General features: G+C 56.4%; 1 protein-coding gene across 6 annotated transcripts in view; it reads left to right on the top strand.

The window, feature by feature from the left end:
• The window catches only part of HMCN2 (hemicentin 2), a 150,184-nt gene that overhangs the window by 29,217 nt on the left and 97,628 nt on the right, over positions 1-23,339 (top strand). For all 6 annotated transcript variants that reach the window (XM_087869269.1, XM_087869268.1, XM_087869270.1 and 3 more), the window contains exons 6-18: positions 620-726; positions 1,643-1,763; positions 3,473-3,736; positions 6,290-6,434; positions 6,905-7,026; positions 9,003-9,275; positions 10,371-10,512; positions 11,026-11,153; positions 12,116-12,229; positions 14,436-14,585; positions 20,542-20,730; positions 21,357-21,452; positions 21,758-21,885. In XM_087869269.1, coding sequence (XP_087725395.1) covers positions 620-726; positions 1,643-1,763; positions 3,473-3,736; positions 6,290-6,434; positions 6,905-7,026; positions 9,003-9,275; positions 10,371-10,512; positions 11,026-11,153; positions 12,116-12,229; positions 14,436-14,585; positions 20,542-20,730; positions 21,357-21,452; positions 21,758-21,885 — 1,979 coding nt within the window. The remainder of the gene's footprint in view (positions 1-619; positions 727-1,642; positions 1,764-3,472; positions 3,737-6,289; positions 6,435-6,904; positions 7,027-9,002; positions 9,276-10,370; positions 10,513-11,025; positions 11,154-12,115; positions 12,230-14,435; positions 14,586-20,541; positions 20,731-21,356; positions 21,453-21,757; positions 21,886-23,339) is intronic.

Below are 23,339 nucleotides of genomic sequence, written 5' to 3'. Positions count from 1 at the left end.
CGAGACTGAGCTAGGAGGCCAGGAGGGGACAAAGAGAGAGACCCGGGGTGGCAGAGGGTTTGGACCCAAGGCTCCAGGAACAAGGAGGGTGGGGGGGTTACCATGTGGAGGGCAGAGAGGGTGCCTGTGGTGGGTGAGGAAGCAGGGAGGCTGTTAGCAGCCAAGCGAGGGGAATTAAGATAATGACAGTCCCTGGGACGCGAGGCTCATGGGCGGTCTTCCCCATGTTCTCTCAGCGGATCCCTACAGTGGCCTAGCAGGTCAGACAGGGCGAGAATTAGTGGCATGCCATTGAGATGGGAAGCTGGGGCTCTGGAAGGTGGAGTGACTTGTCTGGGTCACCCAGGATCAGTGTGATTTGGACCCAGCCACGCGGCCTCACAGTGCTCCGAGGATGTCATGAGTTTCCAGGTCTAGAAGCGAGGTGTCCAACCCCAACCTGGGGGTGGATGAGGGTGGAGTGCAGAATGAGGTGAAGGGCCAAGCACCCCCAAAGCTCTCTTGTCAGTTACTCCGGAAAGCCAGAGGCTGGCATTTGGAGGGCTCCTGGGGACAGGGTGGGACCTCTGTTACCACCAGGAAAGGATCGGGGTCTGAGAAATCCTTGGGGGTTCCACAGGGAGGATCCTACAGAAGGATGAGGGCCTCAACGTGCTTCTCAACATCCCGGACTCTGCCAAGGTTGTGGCCTTTAAGCCTGAGCATCCTGGGCTGTGGTCCATCAAGGTAGGGGGCCCTGTTCCCAGGGAGGGGGGCCAGTTTCACCAAGCCGAGACCCTGTCTCCCTCCTGCCTGTCCTGGGGAGCCTGGGGCCCTGAGAAGCGAGGGCTGGAGCATGGGTGGTGATGTGGACATATCAATAGAAGCAAAGGGTCAAGAACAGAGGAGGAGTATTCTGCTTTGCACCAGTGGGAGGAAGTAGAATGGTTTGGGGGTAGTTAGGGAACTTTGAAGAAAGAGCTGGAGAAACAATTTGAGTGTCCAGAGGTGGATGACTAAGCCGGCTTAAGGTTCAGGAACCTATCCTGTGAAGACTGAATAAAAAAAGCAAGGGTGACCCTGGGGGAAGGATGGCTTGGAGGGACACGGCTGGCAGGGGGAGGGGGCCTGCTCTACTCTGTAAGGTGCTGGAAGCCAAGGACTGGCGGTAGGCTGGGCTCCTGGCAGAGGGTCTTGGGATGGGGCAGGGTGCTGCCTCGGAAGGATGTGAGCTCCTGCTGGTTGAGCAGACATTTATGGAGCACCTGCTAGGTGTCAGGTCCTGGACTAGGTGTGTGGATGGTACTGGCGAAGGGGCAACATTGACCCTGCCCTTCAAACTCTGAGCATTTTTGAGCCAAGAGCTCTAATGCCAGTGGGGAAGGCAGGGTGGGGATTAGACATGCAGGGGACAGATGGGGCTGCAGGTGGGGGGGGGGGCTGGAAAGGCAGAGCAGCTTCAAGAGTCCCGCTCAGGACAGAGTCATAGCAGGGGCCTCTTCTGCATTTGGGGAGCGTAGCGCTGGGCCCCCAGGGAGCAGGGACGTTGCCTGCAAAGGTGGGAGAATTCCAGCTGCTGGCACCGGAGGCAGGACAGGGCAGCCACGTTCTGCCCTGGAGCTGGAGTCGGGCACCCTGGTGATGGGGTCTGGGTCTGTGCTAGGTCTATAGCAGTGGTCGCCATTCAGTGAGGATCACAGGTGTCAGCAACATCGACTTCCGAGCCGGCTTCTCCACCCAGCCCTCTCTGGACCTCAACCACACCATTGAGTGGCCCCTGCAAGGTACAGTGCGCCTGACCCTGGGGGCGATGCAGAGCTGCTTTCTGGAGAGGTGGGGCTTGCCTTTGGGAAGTGGGGGAGCCTTGGGGGGCAGGCTGTAAGTGTGTGGCTGGAACGGGCCCTGTGCCGGCTGGTGGGGGTTGGGAGCCGAGGAGGATGTTGGAGTTGGAGGCACAAGGTCGGTTTTCTGGCTAGAAGCCGCCCACTGGGATCTGGGGTTGCCTGTGTGCCCCGTCACGGTTCCACCTGGAGAAGGCTGGGCTCCAGAGCAGGCAGGGGCTTTAGGGTTGCCAGAGCTCCATGCCAGAAAATACCATCTGGCGGCCAGATCAGGGGTCCCAATTTAATAGTTTGGGAAGTAGTCCCTCACCATGGGGCCATTCAGAGGATTTTGCTAAGACCAGCTCAGAAGGGAAATGGGGAGGGACCTAGACCAAGTCAGGCTAACTCTGGATCACTGATTGGTGACCAGAATGGTAGACACCAGATCCTTAGAGCTTTTGAGTATGTATTTCCTCTAATCTTTGTCATCCTTGTCAGCCCTGGTTGGTTCTGTGCCAGGACCAGCAGTAACATCTTCAAAGCCAAAGGGGGCCGCTTGCTTATTTAGTGCTTGTTTTTCCCAGTAGCAGGAAGGGGGAGAGGTAGAGACACTTCATTCCTATTCTAGAGCCAGGAGAGAAAAGAAATCCTAAATGCGGTGCTGGAAAACTGAAGGGTCCCTAGGGCCAGTCCCCAGTGGAAGAGGGTGAAGGGGGGCCACATGTGAGCTTCTTGGGTTTCTGCTTTTGAAAGAAAGATAGGGGTCCAAGACAGGTAAAACAAAAAAAAAAAAAGAAGGAGAGAGAAACATCAGGGCAATGGCAATTGATAAGTAGCAATTGGCACTTGGCTTCAGTGCAGGGACATCAGGGAGTTGGGGAGCGGTGGCCCCCACAGGGAGCATGCCCTTGGCTGATCATTGCAACATGGGGATGGGGCCCAGCACTGGCACACGTTCTATTTCAAAGGAATCTGGACTTTGGATTTTTATATGCCCTTTCCAGATTGTTCCATGTTTCTTCAAAAACTTTAAGGCATTTGATGGATTATACCAACCACACCCTCTGTTTCCTGGTTTATGATCTCTAAGGAAAAAAAAAACTGTTTGGAAAGGGCAAGACCTGAGTGATGTTCCCAAATCAACTAAGGGAATTATGAAACCCAACTCCGGTTCTGTCTTTTCTGGAATAATGTGAGAAGTCCATTTCTAATACGACAGAAAGAAAATCAAAGGAAAGCTGAACAGAGGGGAGAGGGTGATCAGGAACCAGTGTTCCCAGACCTGCGTGTGTCTCACCCAGGCTGGTCCTGGAGCCTACCTGACGACAGCCAACCCCAGAGTTAATGGGGGGGGGTAGGGTGGAGAGAAATGTCCTCTCCCAATTCTACTCCATGAGAGCCCGAGTCTGCAGACTGGAGGTGATGCAGCCGTGGGAAGCTGTGGTTTGGAGGGACAGTGGTGTTTCAGGACCACGGACAGTAGCAGGCCCCCTCTGTTTATCCCCCCCCCCCGCCCCCGCATTAGTTGGCACAGGGAACAGAAGGTGAGCCACCGGTAGGAGGGCCAAGCAGGCTGGGTCCCTGACTGTGGACTGAGGGCGCCTGCTTGGGGAGAATCATGGAGCCCAGGGCAGACACCAGGATCTTCTTCCTTGCCCTTCCCTCTGCAGGGGTGCCCATCTCCCTGGTGATCAACTCCACGGGCCTGCAGGCACCCGGCCACCTGGACTCGGTGGAGCTCTCACACAGCTCCGGGCAGTCCCTCCTGACTTTGCCCACGCGGCCCCTCTCCAACGGATCCACGCATCAGCTGTGGGGCGGACCGCCCTTCCACGCCCCCCAGGAGCGCTTCTACCTCAAGGTGAAGGGCAAAGACCACGAGGGGAATCCCCTGCTCCGTGTCTCTGGAGTTTCGTACAGTGGGGTGGCCCCAGGTGAGTGATTGGCTCTTACGACTCCCAGCTCCCCGCGTCACTTGGAGACCCATTTCGTCCTGGAAGCCTTCCCTGATCAGATGAGATGAGGAAAGGTTCGTTAAACCTCTATAAACAGCATGCTCTGCAATGCATCATGGTACATACTGAGGTGCTTCAGAGGTGGCGATCAGGTCAAGGATTTAGTGCAAAGCCATCCATCTATCCACCTACCCGTGTATCGTCCACTCGCCCATTCATCTGTCCACGCACCCACTCATTGATCCAAACATCCGTCACTCGGCTGCCTATTCGTCCATCCACCCACTTCCTCGTCCCTGCATCCATCCATCCAAATACCCACCCACCCACCCTCTCTTGAACGCCTGCATCCATGCACACATCCATCCAGCACTCGCTTTGTGCCCGTCACGGTGCTAGGCCCTGTAGGCACAGCGGGGGGGCAGGGCAGTGAGTGTGGGCGTGCTCTTCCGTAATCAGAATAATACTAATTTAGTCACCGTCTCGAGCGCCTCTCATGGGACTGTCCTGAGCCAAGCACCTGCCATACAGCAGCTCACTGAGTGCTTACAATACTTCTGAGATGTGTCCCCATTTTACAGACGAAGAAGCTGAGGCTGCCCATCTCACAGGGTTGCCCTGAGGGTTCCATAAGCTGATACACATAAGAAGACATTTCTTGGGTGCCCTGAGGCTGTGCCCAGGATGTGGCCAATGTGGACCAGGGCCCCCCATATGTAGCAGCTGCTGTTACTCTCATGTCATGGTGGGCACAGGTCATTTTATGGTCCTATTGTAGGTCATGTGTGGCTTTTTGCTTGTTTCCTTGTGTCCCTGAGGTCTCCCATCCAGGTCAGAAGCTTCCAGAGTGTGGGGCTGAGTCTTTGGCTCTCCTGCTCTGCCTCTGGTCCTGGCCTGGGATATCTGAGTTCACTGGCCAACAGCCTCCTTGCTGGGCTTTGTTCCCTCCTCCTGCTCACTCCCCCCTTTCCCATGGCAGTGGTGTGGGGGGAGCTCAGAGAGATGGATGTCACTGACACCCAACATCTTCTTTGCTGGGGATCTCTTGACAAGGAGCGACTTCTCTGTCTACTTCAAGTAGGGATGCAGGGAGGGCACCAAGGTGCCCACGGTGAGGTGGAGGCAGGGTCGGGGGGCTGGGGACCCCCTTCTCTCAGCCTCCTGACCTCCACTCCCCTGCTGTGGTCCCTGGGCCCCTCCTTCCTTGGCTTTTATAACCCCAAGGAGGAATTTTCAGGAAGGAGTTTCAGCAGGGGCAGTAGCGACCTCTGTTTCTCTCTCTCCTGTTTTTTCAGATGAATCCAAGGGTTTGGAGTTTAGCTCTGGCTTTTGGTCTTCCTCTCAGCTCTAGATGAAAGGGTGTGTGCACGCGCGTGTGTGTTGGCAGGGCAGGGAGAAGGGAGGTGGCTCAGAGTTTTGCTTTCCTTCTCCACCTTCTAGGTCTGGGAAGCTGGGAGTCTGGCCTAGAGCAGGAGGCTTTGGGTTTAGAGACGGGTGGGTAGGCCTTGGGTCCCCGGGCCCATGGAGCTCATGGAAGATGGAGCCTGAGCTGGCCTTGCAGAGGCTTCCAGTGTGTGTGGGTGAGCAGTGGCTGCTTTGCACACAGCTGAGGACGTGGCTGGATGGTCCGACATCCCTCTCCCCTGGGATGTGGCAGGGAGCCCGCAGCATGATGTCACCCGCCGCCCTCCCACCCCCAGCTCTGGGCTCGGAGGACGTCTGGTGCATTGTCTCACCCACGGAGCATCTCTGGTGGGGATGGGGGGGAGGGCAGGACGAGAGTTGAGCATACGCCCGCGATCCCCCCATGAGGCCCTGACAGCAGTCACTGACCCCGTGGGGGTGTTCTCAGACCTTCCCACTGAAGCGATTCCAATAGTCAAGGAGAGAGAACGTGTCACCCCAAGACCGGGGATAGACGGGGGAGGGTGTCTCCCGGGGGCCCCACGGGGCTCCTCATAAACTGTGAGATTTCATTGAAGTCTCTTATTTTATCTCAAAAATGCGTGTGAATTTTGCATTCACAGCCATGCTCCAGCTTTGCTTATTTTTAAATTAAAAAAGGCTTTCTTCCAACCTCCTTGGGTGAGACTGACCCTCCAGGCAGATGAGAGTTCTGGAAGCGCGGAGAGCCCAGTCTGGGGAGCATTTCCTCAGATCTCAGGCCTGGTCTGACTTCTGCGTCCTGGGCAGTGGAGAAGGCGGTGGCACAGGCCGTCTGTCTCAGCTGGTCTTCCCACAAACCGCAGAAACAGCAGGAGCTCGTCCCGAGGGTGCTTGCCATGCCGTGTGCACATGCCCTGCCTTTCACCAGCTCCCCAGACAGCACGGGGACGTCAGTACCAGGATTAAGCCCATTTTATAGAGGTGGAAACTGAGCTGGCCAGGGCAAACCAACCTGTTCTTGGTGATCACCAGACGGCAGGGCCTGGGATGGAATCCTGGCTCACCCTGGCAGTCTCTGCATCGCAGATGAGGGCGGGCTGTGGGGGGCGGTGGGGAGGGATCCTTACGGCTGGGCCTTGCCTGCAGGTGCCCCCCTGGTCAGCATGCCCCCTAGGATCCACGGCTACCTGCACCACCCCCTGCTGGTGTCCTGCTCTGTGCACAGCACCCTGCCCTTCCGGCTACAGCTGCGACGAAATGGAGCCAGGCTGGGCGAGGAGAGGCACTTTCAGTGAGTGGGTCCCCAGCCCTGGGGGTCTGATGGTGTGGGCGGCAGGAGAAGGACCTCGGTCTCGGTCACAGTGTCCTCCTGGGCACCTCGTCACGTGGCCCGGGGTGGGGGAGGGTGGTCCCCTAAGCTCCCACCGTTGCTGGGTCATCACCCTGTGAAGGAGCTGTGGGCCTCCTTGGCTTCCGGAACACTCATCCCATGCAGGGCCCAGATCCTGGGGTCAGGGCAGGAAGGACCCTTGGAGACCCTCCCCCTCATGGATGAAAGTCTAGGGCTCAGAGAGGGAAAGGGACTTGCTCAAAGTCACACAGCATGTTGTAAAATTTGCATGTCCTTGGCTGTCTGACTCTTCTTACCAAGTCTCTGAGAGGATTTGTCCCCTCTGGGCAGGGTTTGGGGACCAGATGAGGCTGGGGGACCCTGGCTGGGGTCAGTGGGATTGTGAGTCTCCAGCTGTTGTGTGTTTGCAGGGTGTCGGGAAACAGCAGCTGGGAGATCCCACGGGCCTCCAAGACCGAGGAAGGGGCGTATGAGTGCACAGCCGTCAGCAGGGCTGGGACCGGACGAGCCAAGGCCCAGATTGTTGTCACAGGTCTGTCCTTTCGGCTTGTCCTTGTATACCCTCCCCACCCCCTTCCTGATTTTTCCCTCTAGGGTTTCCCCCCAGGGTGTCTCCATCTGTGAGAGAGCAGGCCAGGCAGCTGCTGGGGACTGTCCATCCCCCAGAGTCCACTGCCCACACTACCACCTGCCTGTTGGCGCCCCGTTTGGGCTGTCATCCAGGAGCGGCCTGTGGATCTCAGATGGAGGAAGGTTGAGGAGCCTGGCCGGCGAGGGTCATGCTCTCCTCCCCTAGGCCTTTCCAGGGGCCAGCATCCATCTGGGAGTCCCCCTCCCTTAATGCCCCCAGGTCCCTGCCAGGATGGCACCATCCAGCTCAAGAGGGCTGGAGATGCCACAGACAGTCTAGAAATGAAGTCGGCTCTGTTTTGTAAATCAGGAATCTAAACTGTCTTGAAGAGAAGCAAAGGAGCCCAAGGAACATGGAAAGATTAGCCAGTCTGCAGCCTCTAATCTCACAGACTCGCCATGCTGCTTGCCGGAAGACTGGGGCAATCCAGACCGGCAAAAGATCTGGATGACCTGTGGTCTTATTCTAGAGACAACCTCCATAGCATTTTTTTAAAAAGATTTATTTATTTATTTTAGAGAAAGAGAGAGTGAGCGAGCGTGGGGTTGGGGGGCGGGGCAACAGGAGAGAGAGAATCCCAAGCAAACCCCGTGTAGGGTCTGTCTCTCCACCCTGAGGTCATGACCTGAGCCGAAATCAAGAGTCGGACATTGAACCCACTGAGCCACCCAGGCGCCCCATGGTTTTACTCTTTATAACTGATAAGGGCAGGAAAAGGGAACAGTGTAAGGAGATAGGCACACCCATTCCTTAGACTCACTAATCGCTAGAGTTTTGCCATGTTTGCTTTCTCGCTCTCTGGCTAAACTATTTTAAACTGAATTGTAGGCATCCTGACCTTCCAGTATTTATCTCTTTTTTTTTTTAGAAAGTAGATTTTCCCGTAGAATAAAAATTTCATGATCACACCTAATAAAATGAACAATAATACCTTAATGCTATTTAATTTGGCTGCTGTCAGATTTTCTCATTTGCCCCAGAGTATTGTTTCTGGCTGGTTTCTACGGTATCATTTTTCGGGGCTGGGATGTTCACATGCTCTTTGGGACAGCAGCTTGTTGGCACGTGCAGCTTGTGAGGACCCAGCTTTTTCCCTGCAAAGGCTCGGCCCCACATCCCTGGTTAGAGGGTCTCTGATCTCGTCACTTACCCCTTTTGCCTGTCAAGATAGTGGTTTTCTGGGGCGCCTGGGTGGCGCAGTCGTTAAGTGTCTGCCTTTGGCTCAGGGCGTGATCCCAGTGTTCTGGGATCGAGCCCCACATCGGGCTCCTCCACTAGGAGCCTGCTTCTTCCTCTCCCACTCCCCTTGCTTGTGTTCCCTCTCTCGCTGGCTGTCTCTCACTGTCAAATAAATAAATAAATAAATAAAATCTTAAAAAAAAAAAAAGATAGTGGTTTTTTTAGCTCTTCCCTTTTTGAGAGCAGTGGCCTCAGTTGTGCATTTTGGCTGTTAGGGGACCCCTGCGATTTGCACAGAGAATAGCTTTGTGCTCATTACCGTTTCCTTCTTGAGGGTGATTTCCGAGGCTGTATTCCCCAGGGTGGAGTTACTGGCTCACGGGGTGAGAAGAGTGGTGGAGATCTCCGTGTGTGTCGAGCTTGGCTGTCATGGGGCAAGCACTCACGCGTCGCTCAGCCCTCGCCAGGGGTGTGTGTGTGATGGCGGTGGGGAAGTGGGGGGCTGTGGGAGCATGGGCCCTCCCCTGGGGCGACGCCGGCCCAGGATGGTGAGCAGATGCTCCTTCACTGCTCTGCTAGCCAGCGTGTCCTGAAGGATCCCGTGTGGGACTCTGGAGTCAGGAGGCCCCCAGCGCCAGCAGGATGGCCCCCTCTCTGTGTCAGCCCCCTCTGAATCTCCTCTGTTTTTGTTCCTTCAGACCCCCCGCCGCAGCTAGTCCCTGCCCCCAACATCACCGTGTCCCCGGGGGAGACTGCCGTCCTGTCCTGCCAGGTCCTGAGTGATGTCCCCTACAACCTGACGTGGATCCGGGACTGGCGTGTCCTGTCGGCCTCGACGGGCAGAGTCACCCAGCTGGCCGATTTGTCCCTGGAGATCAGCAACATCATCCCCAGTGACGGTGGGCGGTACCAGTGCATGGCCAGCAATGCCAATGGGGTCACCAGGGCATCCATGTGGCTCCTGGTGCGAGGTGAGGCTCTGCCTTTCCCTGCTGTCTGTCCTTCCAATATAACACACTGCCTAGTGCTTCTCCCCAGAGCCCGTCGATCCATGCCTCTGCCCAGGCATCACGTCTGGCAGGCAACATTAGTCCTATGAGTGTCTTCTGAATTTCCGGAGAAAGAGCATTTTGTAGCCTCCTAACATAAGTTTAGTGATTCTCCCTGTTGGAAAGTTCATCCTAATGTCTAACCTTGTAGGCCAAGCCGATTTCATTGTGTCCTGTTGCTTTCTCATGCTGTGGAGCACCTCCATTGCCCCTCCCCCTAGCACATAGGGCAGGGATGGAATCCGGGAAACTTCTGGAAGTCCAGAGATCAGATATGCTTGGCAGGGGATGGGTGGCACTGACCGGATGCGGTCAGGGGAGGCAGTGGAATGAGCACCCATCTGGGAGTTTTAGGACCGGGAGGTCACCTCGGGTCTACCCAGGGTTTAGACAGATCCTTCTCTCTGAGCTGCTATTTCCACAAGTGTGAAAATGAGCCTATTGGGACAACTGTTCTCTCTTGTGCCAACAACTCTTGGTTGGTTGCCTGGAGTGTGTGGAGAAGCATTCTGAGGCCACGTCTAGGCTTCGCCGTATCTATTAGCTATGTCTGCCTCTGATATGGGAGGGACCTGTTTACCTGTTTCAGGTGAGTTGGCCTGGTGAGGTCTGTTTGAGTCTGACAAGCCTAGTGTACTGTGAATAGAACCTAAGTTTGGGGCCAGTAGTTGGGCAGGCCTTGGGATCCACCGAAGGTCACTAGAGGTGAGAGTTGTCCCCAGCCCTGGCATCTGCCTAAGCCCCTCCAAGATGCTCGGCCCGGAGCAGAACCCCAGGGAGCTTGAGGCTGTCTCGGGGGCATTAGAAAATCCACCTCGTGTGGCCTGGGCAGCTGCCTGGTCAGCCCCAGTTCCCAGGAAAGCCACTCCCTGGGGATTCAGGCCCTTTGGGGGCTTTGCTTCCTGCATCTGGCCCATCTGTGACTTCGGGGACGGAGAGGAGGCCGGGGCCGGACATCTGGAACAGCACGGCTGCCCTGACAGGCTCTTCCCCACCTGTCCACTCTTTGTACCGCAGAGGCCCCGCAGGTCAGCATCCACACCCGGTCCCAGCACTTCTCCCAGGGTATGGAGGTGAGCGTTAGCTGCTCGGCCTCTGGGTACCCCACACCCCACATCTCCTGGAGCCGTGAGGGTCATGCTCTGCAGGAGGACAGCAGGTAAGGGGCCCAGGGCCAGGGGCTCTGGGACTGGGAGCAGGTGAACAAGGCCTCCCAGGGAATGCTTCTGGGACTCCATCTTTTTACCTGTAAATGGGGCGGTGGCAGTGGGGGGGGGTGGCACGGGGAGAGGAGAGCATTTGCCCTGCCTTCCTCCTGGGGTCATTTGAGACTCTAAAGCAAGATCACTTTGGAAATATAACGATGCCTCAGTATAAGCTCAGGGGTCAGGAGCTGTAGTTCCAGAATCAGGCCGACCTGTGCTTGAATTCTGCCTCTGCCATTCAGGCTGTGTGACCTTGGGCAAGTTGCTTTACCTCTCTGAGCCTGAATTAACAAGGACAATCTAAAGCTCTGAGCACACAGCCAGGCACAGAGCAAGCAGTCAGTATAAAATGGCGATCACTAGTGATGTTATTAATTAGTTATTGATGATGACTGTGGTAGTCCTGGAGTGATCGGACCTAATCAGCTCCTTGTGGTCGAACATGTTGTTTTATGGCGTGACTCCAGAATCCGTGTGGATGCCCAGGGAACCCTGATCATTCAGGGGGTGGCCCCAGAGGATGCTGGGAATTACAGCTGCCAGGCTGCGAATGAGCTTGGCACAGACGAGGAGACGGTCACCCTCTACCACACAGGTACTTGGGCCCCAGGCATCTCTGAAGAGCCTCTCTCCTCTCCCTTCCTCCCTCCTTCCCATCCTCAAATACTTATTGAACGTCTACTATGTGCCAGGCCCTGGGGATACAGTGGTGAACACATGGTCCCTGCCTGGGGGGGGGCTTATATTCTAATGGGGAGGCACAGAAAAAGCATGCAAACAGATAATGGTACTTTTGGAGGGTGCTTTGGGAGCACAGGGCGGCGTGATGTGCAGGTGGGGACGGGAGGGACATGGCTGGTACACACAGGACCGGCCAAGGCCTCCACAAGGAGGGGATGCCTGCCAGAGACAGGAATGGGAAAGTGTTCCAGGCCGAGGGACCTGGTGAGGCAAAGGCCCTGAGGTCAGAATGAGTCTGGGGCGCTCAGGAGGCCACAAGAAGGCTGGTGTGGAGAGAATGGGAGGGAGTTGGGGGAGGGGACGGGGGAGGGATGGGCAGGGCATTTTAGGACCTTGTAGGGTTTCGGCTTTTTTTTTTTTTTAAGATTTTTTTGTTTTGTTTTGTTTAAGAGAGGGAGCACAAGCAGGGGGAGGGGCAGAGGGAGAAGCAGACTCCCCACTGAGCAGGGAGCCTGATGTGTGGCTCGATTCCAGGACCTTGAGATCATGACCTGAGTGAAGCAGCCGCTTAACCAACTGAGATACCTAAGTGCCCCAGGTTTCAGCTTTTATGGCAGATTAGTGAGAAACAATGTGTGTGGGGTGGGTTGGTTCCAGGAGTGACTGGCTTTAATTTGAGGTCTTGGGTCAGAAAAAAAGAAAAAAAAAAGTGGCTAGATTTTTCTGGGGCAACGGTCCCTGACTGGTGGGCGGTGGGGGAGAAGGCAGGGGGTGCAGCTCCTTCTCTGTCCTCATCCCCCCCCCCTGGGAAAAGCTGCACTGTTGCCCTAGGGAGTCTGTGGGTGGGTCCCAAGTTCCCCTTCTGTTCCCATGCAGATCCACCGTCTGTCTCTGCGGTAAAGGCGGTGGTGCTGGCCGCCATCGGCAACGAGACCGTGCTGGTGTGCGACGTGTCTGGGGTGCCCCCACCCCGGGTCGTCTGGTATCGAGGTATGTCAGGTGGCCCCTCTGGGGCCCCCCAAAAGGGGTCTCTGGGAGGGCTGACCCGTTCTGGTGGCACCCCTCCCCCAACCCAGCGTCCCCACGGCTCAGTGGTGAAGAACAGGATTTAGAGTCAACTCAGATTTGAATTCTGGCTCTCATGGGTGACAGTGGGCAGGTGACCTGCCATCGCTGAGCCTGCTTCCTCATCCAGGAAATGGGGAACATCCGAGAAGTTAGTTGTGTGAGGATGAGATGAGTTCACATAAGTGAAGTGTTGAGAACAAGCCTGACATATGAGCTGGGCTCCGTGTTCTTTTTTTTCTTTTTTCTTTTTTTAAGATTTTATTTATTTATTTGAGAGAGAGAGACACGGCAAGAGTGGGAAAATAAGCAGGGGGAGTGGGAGACGGAGAAGCAGACTTCCCACTGAGCAAGGAACCTGACACGGGACTCGATCCCAGGACCCCAGGATCCTGACCTGAGCTGAAGGCAGTCAGACGCTTCACCGATGGAGCCCCCCAGGCGCCCCTGGGCTCGGTGTTCTTAGTGATGGTGACTGTGATGTCACTAATCTGAGAAACGGGGACCAGTAGTACCAGGGCTGTTCTGAGGCTCTTTGGAGCCAATGGGTACAGAGGGTCTTCCCGGTGCCGGACTCTGCTGGAGCTGGAGTTTGGCTGACGGGAGTGTTCTTGAGCCCTCAGCAGGGGATGAGGGCCTAGGGCTGCTCCTGTCTTTCCAGAAGTAGAATCCTAGCTCCCTCCCAAGGGTCAGCCCTCACCCGTGTTGCCCTCTCCCCGCTGGACGGGCTGTATCATTCGTGCACCTGCCTGCCAGCTTGCCAGAGCCCACCTTGACTTTGACACAGGCAGAAGCAGCTCGGAGTGTGAGCATTTTGTGCCAGGTCACCCCTGGGCAGCAGAGGCCCCGGGACTCCTGCCCCGGTGCTCGCGTCTCTCCGGTTCTGGCCGAGAGCCCGCCCGGGAACCCTTTTTAAAAGGGCCCCTTTCAGTGGAATATTATTCATGATGGAAAAGAAGTGGAATTCAAATTGTACAACAGTGTGAAAGCAGTTAACACCCCTGAACTGTGCTCTTGAAAGCGGTTAAGATGGTAAATTTTGTTCTGGGTTTTTTACCACAATTGAAAATTTTTTTCATTTGAAAACAAAGGCTGAAATTCTGAGAACAGCACGGATGAGCTTGGGGGACATGATGCGAGTGAAATCAGCCAGACATGGAAGGACTAATACTCAAGGATTCCGCTTATGTGAGGGACCTAGACGAGGCAGATCTGTAGGGACAGAAAGGAAAAGAGGGGTGCCAGGGGCTGGGGGTGGGGGCCTGGGGGGTCGGTGTTTACCAGAGACGGAGTTTCAGTTTGGGAAGATGAGAAAGTTCTGGAGACGGATGGAGGTGATGGTTGCGCAAGCATGTGAACATATTTAATGCCTCTGAATCAAAACGCTTAAAATGGTGAAGTTTTGTGTTATGTACATTTTACCACAATAAAAGCAATAAAAATTAAAAATTATACTTAAATTTAGAAAGTGGGTTGGAATCAGGGCAGCCTGTCAGGCTTCAGGATCCTGGGTGTAGAGAACAGGCGGGAGAAAGGAGGGAGAGCTCGGGGTGGGTTTCGGGAGGTCTGCCTGGGGTCAGGCGTCAGAGAGGCAGCCATGGCTGGGGTGTGCTCATCCCAGGGTGACCCCAGTCTGGAGCTGGGGCAGAGGATGGGGACCCCGCAGGGAGGCTCAGGCAAGGAGTCTGTGGGTGCTGAGCCTGTCGCACGTAAGGGGACAGGCTGGGCCTCACTCGTGGTCAGCAGAGGGGCTCAGGGAAAGCCCCCTGGAGCCAGGGGAGCTGACTTAAAAATTTTTTTAAAACTTGTTGTAAAATACAAGTAACAAACTTTACATCTTAACCCTTTTTAGGGATACAGCTCGATAGTATTAAGTACATTCGCATTGTCGTACAACTGTTACCAGCAACCGTTTCCAGAACTCTGTTCCTCTTACAAAATTGGAAGTCTGTCCCCATTAAAAAACAGGGGTCCTGGTTTTGGGAGGAACCTTGCCCCACTTGGCCCCTCCCAGGCCCCAGCCCAGTGCAGTTACAGGAGCCCGAGGGTCAGGAAGCCTCAGCAGCCTGGTACCCCAGGCTTCCCTGGCCACCATGGGCCCCCACCTGATGCTGTCCCATCTTTGGTGCAGGGGGTCTTGAAATGATTCTGGCCCCTGAGGGCTCCAGCTCCGGGACGCTGCGGATCCCAGCAGCTCAGGAGAGGGATGCTGGCGTCTACACCTGCCGAGCTGTCAATGAGATAGGCGATGCCTCTGCAGAGATCCGGCTGGAGGTTGGACGTGAGTGTCCCCACCTGCCCCCTCGCCCTTTGCCCTGCCGATGAGCAGGGAGGAGGGAACTCTACCATAGAGAATGCCAGTGTGGAATCTGTATCGTGTGCCTCCAGAGCACGTGGGACTGAGGACACGGTGCCTCTTGCTGTATGACAGATTGCCCCAAAACTTGGTGGCTTAAACAGTAAGCATTTGTTAGCTTGCAGTTCTGGAGGGGCCATGGTTTGGGAGTGGCTTGGCTGGGTGGTTGTGGCTCGGAGGCTCTCACGGGATTGCAGTTAATGCTTTAGCCGGGGCCGCATCATCTGAAGACTCGACTGGGGCTGGAGGAGCCGGTCTGGATTCACCCACGTGGCTGCTGGCAGGATGCCTCAGTTCGTTCACCATGTGGGCTTCTCTAGAAGGCTTCTCCTGACACGGATTCCCATGAGCAAGGGAGCTGAGAGAGGGAGAGAGAGAGAGAAGAGAGAAAGGAGAGAGAGAGGGAAAAGGGGGAGAAGAGAGAGAGAGAGGGAGAGAGAGGGAAAGGGAGAGAGAGGGAGAAGGAGAGAGAATCCCACAAGGAAGAAGTCTTTATAACTAGCCAGTCTTGGAAGTAACGTACAGTCACTTCTATATTCTGTTGGTCACACAGACCAACCCTGGTACACGGTGGGTGGGAAGGGCTACTCAAGTGTGTGCATCCCAGGAGGCAGGGGTCCTTGGTACCACCTTGGAGGCTGCCTACCACGGGGACAGTTTGGTTCGATCTTGGGCATTGTCATCCCTGAGACCTGAGTTCCCGTCTTGTCTCCATCACTTACCATCTATGTGCTGTGGTTGAGTCATTGACCCTCAGTTTCCCTATCTGTAAAATGGGGCTGATCATGCCATGGGGTTGCTGGGAGGGTTTGGTGAAATCAGGCATATAATGCTTAGCACAGGGTTTGGCCCATCTCGAGTGCTTAATAAACAGATGGGTGATTATTGCCTTTTTACAGATGGGAAGTCTGGGTTCTTCTGTGGCTGGCACACAGCCTTGGCCGTGACTGTCATGATGTCTGAATTCCAGGCCTGCACTCTGGGCCCTGGGGATTGCTCAAAGTTATGGACACAGCTCCTCGATAGGCTGGGCCAGCACAAACTGGGCTCTGAGGGCTGTGCCGTGGCCACAGTGGGAAGGCCAGGTGTTGGGAGTCCCGGGGAAGCACAGAGAATCAAGAATGTGCTTGTCTAGGCTGGGTGGGAGGGCCAAGGGGCTCCCCAAGGACAGTGGGGGGCCCTGCGTGGAGCAGGCCCTGTGAGTAGAAGGTTCTGGCCCTGAGGAAAATGGTGCCATGGCACGGCTGGATCCTCCTAGGCTTGGGGTACTGTTGGTCACTTGTTCCTCCAGCGCGCGGTCACCAGGTGGCCAGGTCCTGTGCCGGAGACACAATGGCAGGTGAGACTTGGCATCTGCCATCTGTTGCCCTTGGTGTCAAGGAGAGAGACGGCAAACAGTCAAGTGGGATACTCAGGCTAGTGAACATTTGTGAGTGGTCTCCGTGGGGAGCTGTTGGTGCCCAGAGAAGGGGTCCAACCAATACTGGGGGCTGGGAAGGCTTCTTGGAGGAGGTGATGTCTGAGATGAACCCAGGAACAATCAGTCAGGTGATGAGCTAGGGAGCAGGGTTCCAGGCAAGGGGAGCAGCAGACGCAGATCTCCCCACGGCAAGAGAAGTGAGCCAGGGAGTGAGACTGCGTGGGGCGGGGCAGGGGGGGGAGGGGGGCGAGGGGCGCCCAGGAGACTGCTACCTGCTGTGGGTCATGCTTGGCCTCAGGAGTCCAGCACGGTTTAGGTTTTGTCCTGTGGGGCGGGTGAGAGTTTTTAGGACAGAGGGTGACATGCTTCTATTTCCTCTGTAGAGAGTGCTCTGTGTGGCTCGCTCTCGGGTAGGGTGGGGTGGGGTGGGTGTGGAAAGCTGCAGGCTTAGAGCCTGATAACAATAAACATATAAGCCAGGATTTCTATGAAGTTTGCCAGGTACCAGGGCCAGCTCTAAGCATGTTTCGTGTACTAACATGTAAACCTCACAGCAACTCTTTGGGGTGGGTTCTGTCATCATCTCCTGTGGAGATGGGGAACATGAGGCACAGAGAGGTTAAGTGACTTGCCCAAGGTCACACAGCTGGCGAGTGGCAGAGCTGATATCTGAACCCAGGGTCCAGGCTTTTAGGCCCTGGACTTCATCCTGATGCTCACCAGCAGGGTGAGCTGGGACGTTGCTTCCCTGCTCTGAGCCTCGGGTTCCTCGTCGGCAAAACGTCCCTAGGATGTTGCATGAGTGCGAGGTAAGGCAGGCCTGGGGCCTGAAGGGCTCTGATCAATGTCACTGTCATTGTTCATTGTCAACAGGTTTTGGGTGAGCAGAGAGGGCGCTCCAGGAAGGGCTGCACTTGGCGTTGTCACGGGTAGTCATCCTTTGCTCCGTGTCTGATTTCTTTTCAGCAGTGCCTTATTTATTTGGGGCCCCAGCTAACATGCCCGCCTGGTCCTGTTCCTTCACCTGTCAGCGATGGACGTTAGGGCCGGTTCCCCATGTCAGAGGAGGAGACGGCTGGCATCCCAGGGGCAGGCTTCTTGGCTACTGGTGGCCTTCGGCCTTGAGGTCAGGGAGGGGGTGGATGGTGGCCCAGCACCTGTGTGTCTGGGGAGAGCTGGCCTGGCAGCAGCGGTGGGAAATCGAATTTCCTGCCCATCTGGGTGGCAGCTGTGGCCCAGCCTTCCTATCCAGGCCGGCAGAGCCTTCCAGGGCGGGGAGCGGCTGGGCACTGTGCCCACCTCCTGCTTTCACGCTGGGAACCGGCTTCCTGGCGGCATTTGGGAAGGAGCACAGCGAGTGCCAGTGTTGGTGGCCCTGCCCGCGGGGTCCCTTTGCATCACCTCTGGGCCGGGCATCAGGCAGACTGGAGTCCTGCATTGTTGATACCCAGATTTTGCTGCTTCTTTGGCCAAGTTAGGGACCTCCCTGAACCTTCCTTTCCCCATACATGAAATGGGATGACAGTAATAGAGCTTTGCTCATAGGGTCCTTAGGAGATTTAATGAGAGAACGGGCTTTGCTCAGGGCTTGAATGGAGTAGATACTCAACACGCCAGCCGGCCCGGGCCCAGGGTGACCGGGCTCCACGGCAGGCAAGCCCTCCCCAGGTTCAGCGCCCTTTCTGTTCTCTGAGAACAGCTGCTCTGAGCTAAGTCATCTGCACCTGCTGGATTCTCCCTCAGGAAGAAAGGATGCTCATTCCTCTGTGTGTTTCCTCATTTCCACCCTGCCTTCTGTTCTGGCCTAGAAGCCCCAGGTTGCCGGGTAGATGAGCAGGGGAGAGGAGCTTATGCTTTGGGGAGTGCAGAGCCCCCCTGGCCAGCCTGGGGGAGCAGGACAGAAGCAGCTCTGGCTTTTCCACCAGGCACAGCGGGCAAGGACCCATGGCCTGGGATAGTTCCAGGGCCCCTGGGACAGTGCTCTGATTTTAATTTCTTTTAAAATCAGAAGGAAACAAATGGATGACAACAAGTGGATGAGAATGAATCCAGCCTGGATTGTGTTTGCCTTTATGTCAATGCAGCCATAAAAGAGAATTGTGAATATTTTCCAAGGAGGAGGAGGCCCCTGAGAGTGTACCAGCAGCTGCAGCCCGGGCCCAACTGCAGGAACCTTCCCAGGAGGGGGCTGTGGAGACCGTTCCCCCCAGTCACGGACACCCTGGCATTCCCTCTGAACACAGGACCAGTTTATGGTCCTTCCCTGGTGACTGCAGGGATCACTGGGGCGTCTGTGAGGAGGGGGCCTGAGAGCAGAGGTGGCTGAACCCCTGATGAGTCTCTGGCAAGGGCACTGGGTTGGCAGCCCAGCCCCCACCAGCATGCTGCAGGACTCAGGGCCCATCCTGCCCCTGCGCCCGGCCTCAGTTTCCCATCTGCAAATGAGGGGACCAAAGGGCCTTCAGCTCTGACATATGAGGATCCAGGGGTCCTGCCTTATTTGGGGGCTCCAGTGAGGAACGTGGCAGGGGGGATGGCTGTGCTGGAGGCTGAGTCAGAGTTTTCTGGGTGGGATCTGAGTCTGGGATTTGGCTGCTTTGGGATTCACCCCAAAGAGAGGACAGAAGAGGCGGGTGCGGCTCTGGCTGAAACAGCAGCCAGACCTAAGCTCTGAGCCCACCTCTGCTGTTGACTTCGAGCTGTGCCCTTGGGCAGCCTCCTTAATCTCCGACCATCAGTTTGCTCATCTGTAAAATGGGGTTGATGAAATTTTGTGGTTGTGTTTCTAAAAGCACCGTCACCATGCCTGTCCCTTAGTAGGCATTCCAAATGCTACCCTCTGTATGTATTATTTGCTATTATAAACCGGTTGTCCCTTTTTTGGGGGGAAGTTCAGAACTGGGAGGAGAATGGGGAAGAGCGTATGCTGTGTTGTGTTCCAGAGTCTGGAGACGAAGCTGGGATGTTTGGGGGCTGAGGAGGGACGGGTCAAGAAGCAGGTCTGGCTGCACGGAGTGGGTGAAGGCAGGCTCTGGGGGTGTCTGGCCCCGGAGCTGAGCCTCAGCTCTGCCCATCTAGAGGGGATGGTAAAGCCGTGCCTCCCGGGGCCAGGGCTCTGCAGGAGCAACGATCCCGTCTGAGGCGAGCCCGGAGCAGAGGCGTTCTGGGATTCTGGGCCGAGGCAGCTGCCAGGCCCCAACGAGAAGGAGAGGCGTGCGGGTGGTGTCTGAGGCTGGGTCCAAGGCTGTTGGGTCCTCCTTGCAGTAATTTTCCAAGCTGTGTTTCCTTGGAACATCCCTAATCTCCAGGCCAGGAGGGAAATTTGATGTCATGATTTGGATGGATGGGGGAGATTTCTGGAGGGAGGCGGACAGAACAAAGGGGTGGAGGATTTTCCATGGTGTTAGCTGCCACGGGTTAAAAAAAGGCTAGGGACCTTCCTGGTCATAGGTCTGGGGACAGGGCTCTGAAAACCATGCCCATAAGCTGCGGGGACAGGGCCTGAACCCATCTGGAATTGGGCCAACTCCTGGCCTGCTGAAGGGCAGAAAGGATCGTGAACTTCTGTTTTGGGAAACAACTTGTTTTCTCCTGATTATAAATATAAGACGACGCTTAGAAAAAAGTTTAGAAGAAACACTACAAACTGTTAACAGAGCTGACCCTGGGGAAGGGCGTGAAATTTGGGGTGTGTGGAGCAGAAATTGGGGGAAATGTATTCTTGTGTATTATTGGAGTTTTGTTTGACTCCCGTGAGCAGGGCGATCCTTGTTTGGGACTCTTGTCCTGGTGCCATGATTAATACGGCCCTTTTCATGCTCTGGTGTCCCATTTGGACCGTCCAGTGTAAGGTCACCTATTTATAGTAAGCATGTTTCCATTTTGTGGTGGAGTCTTATATACTCCTTGCAAAAATATTAGCAAACAGAGATGTGGTGAGGAGAGTGAAGATGACCATTCCTCTCTCCACAGATTCAGCTCTTTGGGGGTCAGGAAATGGTGGCCCAAGTTCAGGGCACCTGCCAGAGGAAGAAGGAGGAGGGCAAGAGAGGGGAGGGTCTCCAAGGTAGCTGGGCTCCTGTGGCTGGAGCTTGACTTGCCACCCCTCAGAGGTGGGCTTCCCAGGTAGTGTCACTGCCAGGAGCAGGCCTTTTGCCCCTCTGCACGGCGAGGCCCAGCAAGGCCCCCGTGACCCCATGCGAGGGTATGAGGCGTGGCGGCAGCTCCGTCCCGCCAAAGGCTGCTCCCTCTGCCTCATCCCCAAGAGCTCTCCAGGGCTGGACCAAGCCAAGCTCAGGTTGGCCCTGGAGCCCTGGATATGAGTCAGCCCCAGGTTCAGGAGGGTGAGGCTGGGAGAAATGGAACTTCCCAGCAATGGGAGGGGAGGCGGGCGGCAGAACAGTCCTCTGGGGGCCCGGGGGTTCAGCCACCAGGCATGGCTGACTGGGCATCTCCCTGCAGATGCGCCCCAGCTGATGGAGCTGCCCCGGGACGTCACTGTGGAGCTGGGGAGGAGTGCCCTCCTGGCGTGCCGGGCCATGGGCCGCCCACCCCCGATGGTTACCTGGCGCCGTGGAGATGGCCAGCCACTGGGGCCTGGGCGGGGCAGCAGGACTAGGCAGCCCGATTCGGGAGTGCTGTTCTTTGAAAGTAAGACACTGGGACTAGGGGAGGGTGGGCAGGGGAGACAGGGTAGCTTCTGATATTCTCAGCCCCCAGGCCGGGTGGCTCGGGGCAGAGCCTTGACCCCTGGCGTTGACCGCAGGTAAGGTCGATGCAGGGTCGTATTTTGGCTGGCTGACCCTGGTCACGTGGTTCCACTACTCTGAACCCGAGGCAGTAATGATAAGGACCAAACCTCCCACCTGGGTTTATGACAGGCCTCCCGGAGGGGTTGCTGTGTGGGTAATACACATAAAGCACCAGCACAGTTCCTGACACGTGTCAAGTGTTACGTGTGTTAACCATTGCCATTATCATGGCCACCGTCATCACTACTACAACCGTGTGCTCTGTGTCGGGACGGATGCCGGGCACCGTGTTTGCATCAGAGACCCCACCCCATCCCGCCACAAGGCACAGGGATTCATAAACGCTCCCCATTCTTCAGAGGAGCGCTGAGGCCTTTCCTTCCGGCTCTTCCAAGGCCTGGCTGCTTCCCCCAGCCCTCCTACCTCACCTCTGCAGGGCCGGGCTGCGCTGACGGCTGCCTGCACCTTGGGGGCTGGAGTGGTGGCGTGTCCAGGCAGTCAGGCCTGCCTCTTTCTGCCCCTCAGGTGTGGTCCCCGAAGACCAGGCCCTGTATGTCTGTGAAGCTCAAAATGTGTTTGGGAAGGTCCGGGCAGAGGCCCGGCTCGTCGTGACCGGACACGGTTCGCTGGTGGATCTAGGGGAGGAGGGTTTGGTGGGGAGGTTGGGCCCCTCCCAGGGAGGTCCCCGCTGTGGCCGCCCACCTTCTGGGACAGATGTGTCCGTGCCAGGTTCTCCAAGAGAAGCATCTGGATCCCTGCTTCCTGGGCAGTGTGCCCCAGAAAGTGTGCCCTTGGACCCTTGAGGATCCCCTATCCTGATGCTTCTACTGGTTCCCTGGGGAGGCGAGGGGGGCAGAGGGGCTTCTGTCCCACAGATGACCACCCACAGGAATTTGTGTGACCCATGCCATCTCCTGTCCCCACAGTCCCGCCGCAGATCGCCAGCAGCGCCTCCACTGTCCGGGTGCTGGAGAGGCAGCCGGTGTCCCTGCCCTGCACCATCCTGGCTGGGAGACCCTTCCCGGAGAGGCGCTGGCTCAAGGCCGGCCTGCCCGTGAGTGCTGACTCTTTGGGTGCAGTGGCAATGGTGTCTGGGGCTGGAGGGTCTGTCATGTTCCCCCCTTGGCCTCCGCTTGGCTGTTCACTTGTTTTGGAATGTGCTCTTCCTTCCTCCCTCTCTTTCCTGCCTCTTTCCAGAAATTTCTCTGATAAATGCATTGATAGCGTCTGTCGCCCTCTCAAGTCCTGCCAAGGATCGTGTGGCTGCTGGTCCCCGCTGGAGAGCAGCAGGAGGACCTTACGCTCCATTAGTGCTGAGGCTGGAGAGCAGAAAGTTGGGGGGGCACAGAGACAATACTTTCATCCCCCCCCCCCATTCTGACAGTTCCAGGGCAGAGACATGGCCCGTTCGTACCTGCCCTGACTATAGCTGGGCACACAGTGGCTGCTTTCTCCACTCACACTGATTTGGTTTTATTTTCTTTCATTTCTCCTCTCATGGTCACTCCTTCTTTGCCGCCCCCCCTTTCCTCAATTCCTGTGCCTTGTCCTCAGACATCCTGGGGTCCTTGTGCTCTCTCGGGCCATAGAGAAGTGCTCTCACTGCAACAGATGGGCAGATACTGGACACCTAGGGAGGTAGTGACCGTGTGGCTGTCTTTCTGTTCCTGCTGTCCTGGTCCCAGACCCTGGTGCATGTCCTGTTCCCAGACCCTGATCATGCTGGTGACTCACTCTGCAGCCTGTGTGATTAGCCGTGAGCCCGAGGAGGCCCCTGCCCCAGGGTGTGGGCTGCAGCGGTGAGGAGCCTTCCTGAGTAGGATCGGATGGGCAAGGGCGGAAGGAGCGGCCCTGGGCCTCGTCGAGGCCAGGACAGGGAGTGGCTGGAGATACGGAGTCTGTTTTAGCTCAGGAGGAACGCTGGGTGGACCGGTGCCTGTTGGGCCGCTGAGTGCCACGAGCAGAAACCCCCTCAAGCTGGCTCAGCCCCAACAGGCCTGGTCTCGAGGTGCTGCCAGAGCAGCTTCTAGAACCTGAGAGCAGGGCGTGAGGCCGGGCTCACTGGACAGGGCCAAGGAGGCCGAAGAAGGCTCAGGCCTGATGGAAAGGTTCTTTATTTTTTTTTTTTAAAGATTTTATTTATTTATTCAACAGAGATAGAGACAGCCAGCGAGAGACGGAACACAAGCAGGGGGAGTGGGAGAGGAAGAAGCAGGCTCATAGCGGAGGAGCCTGATGTGGGGCTCGATCCCACAACGCCGGGATCACGCCCTGAGCCGAAGGCAGACGCTTAACCGCTGTGCCACCCAGGCGCCCCTGGTGGAAAGGTTCTTAAAAGGACCCTTCACCAAAGACAGGCTGACTAGACATCTTTACAGGGTTTACTCCAGGCCCCATTCTGGGCCAGTGCTCCCTGCTCCACCCTGGTCCCCGTGGGGACACATCTGGGCAGCCACCAGGAGCCACTATCTCTTCTTCTCTCTCTGGGGCCATATCTGATGTGGCCAT

This window comes from Ursus americanus, chromosome 18 (genome assembly GCF_024610735.1).
Source record: "Ursus americanus isolate L20-20 chromosome 18, mUrsAme1.1.p, whole genome shotgun sequence".
Lineage (NCBI taxonomy): Eukaryota > Metazoa > Chordata > Mammalia > Carnivora > Ursidae > Ursus > Ursus americanus.
The sequence above is the reverse complement of the archived record's forward strand: the minus strand, read 5'-3'. Positions and strand labels throughout refer to the sequence as shown.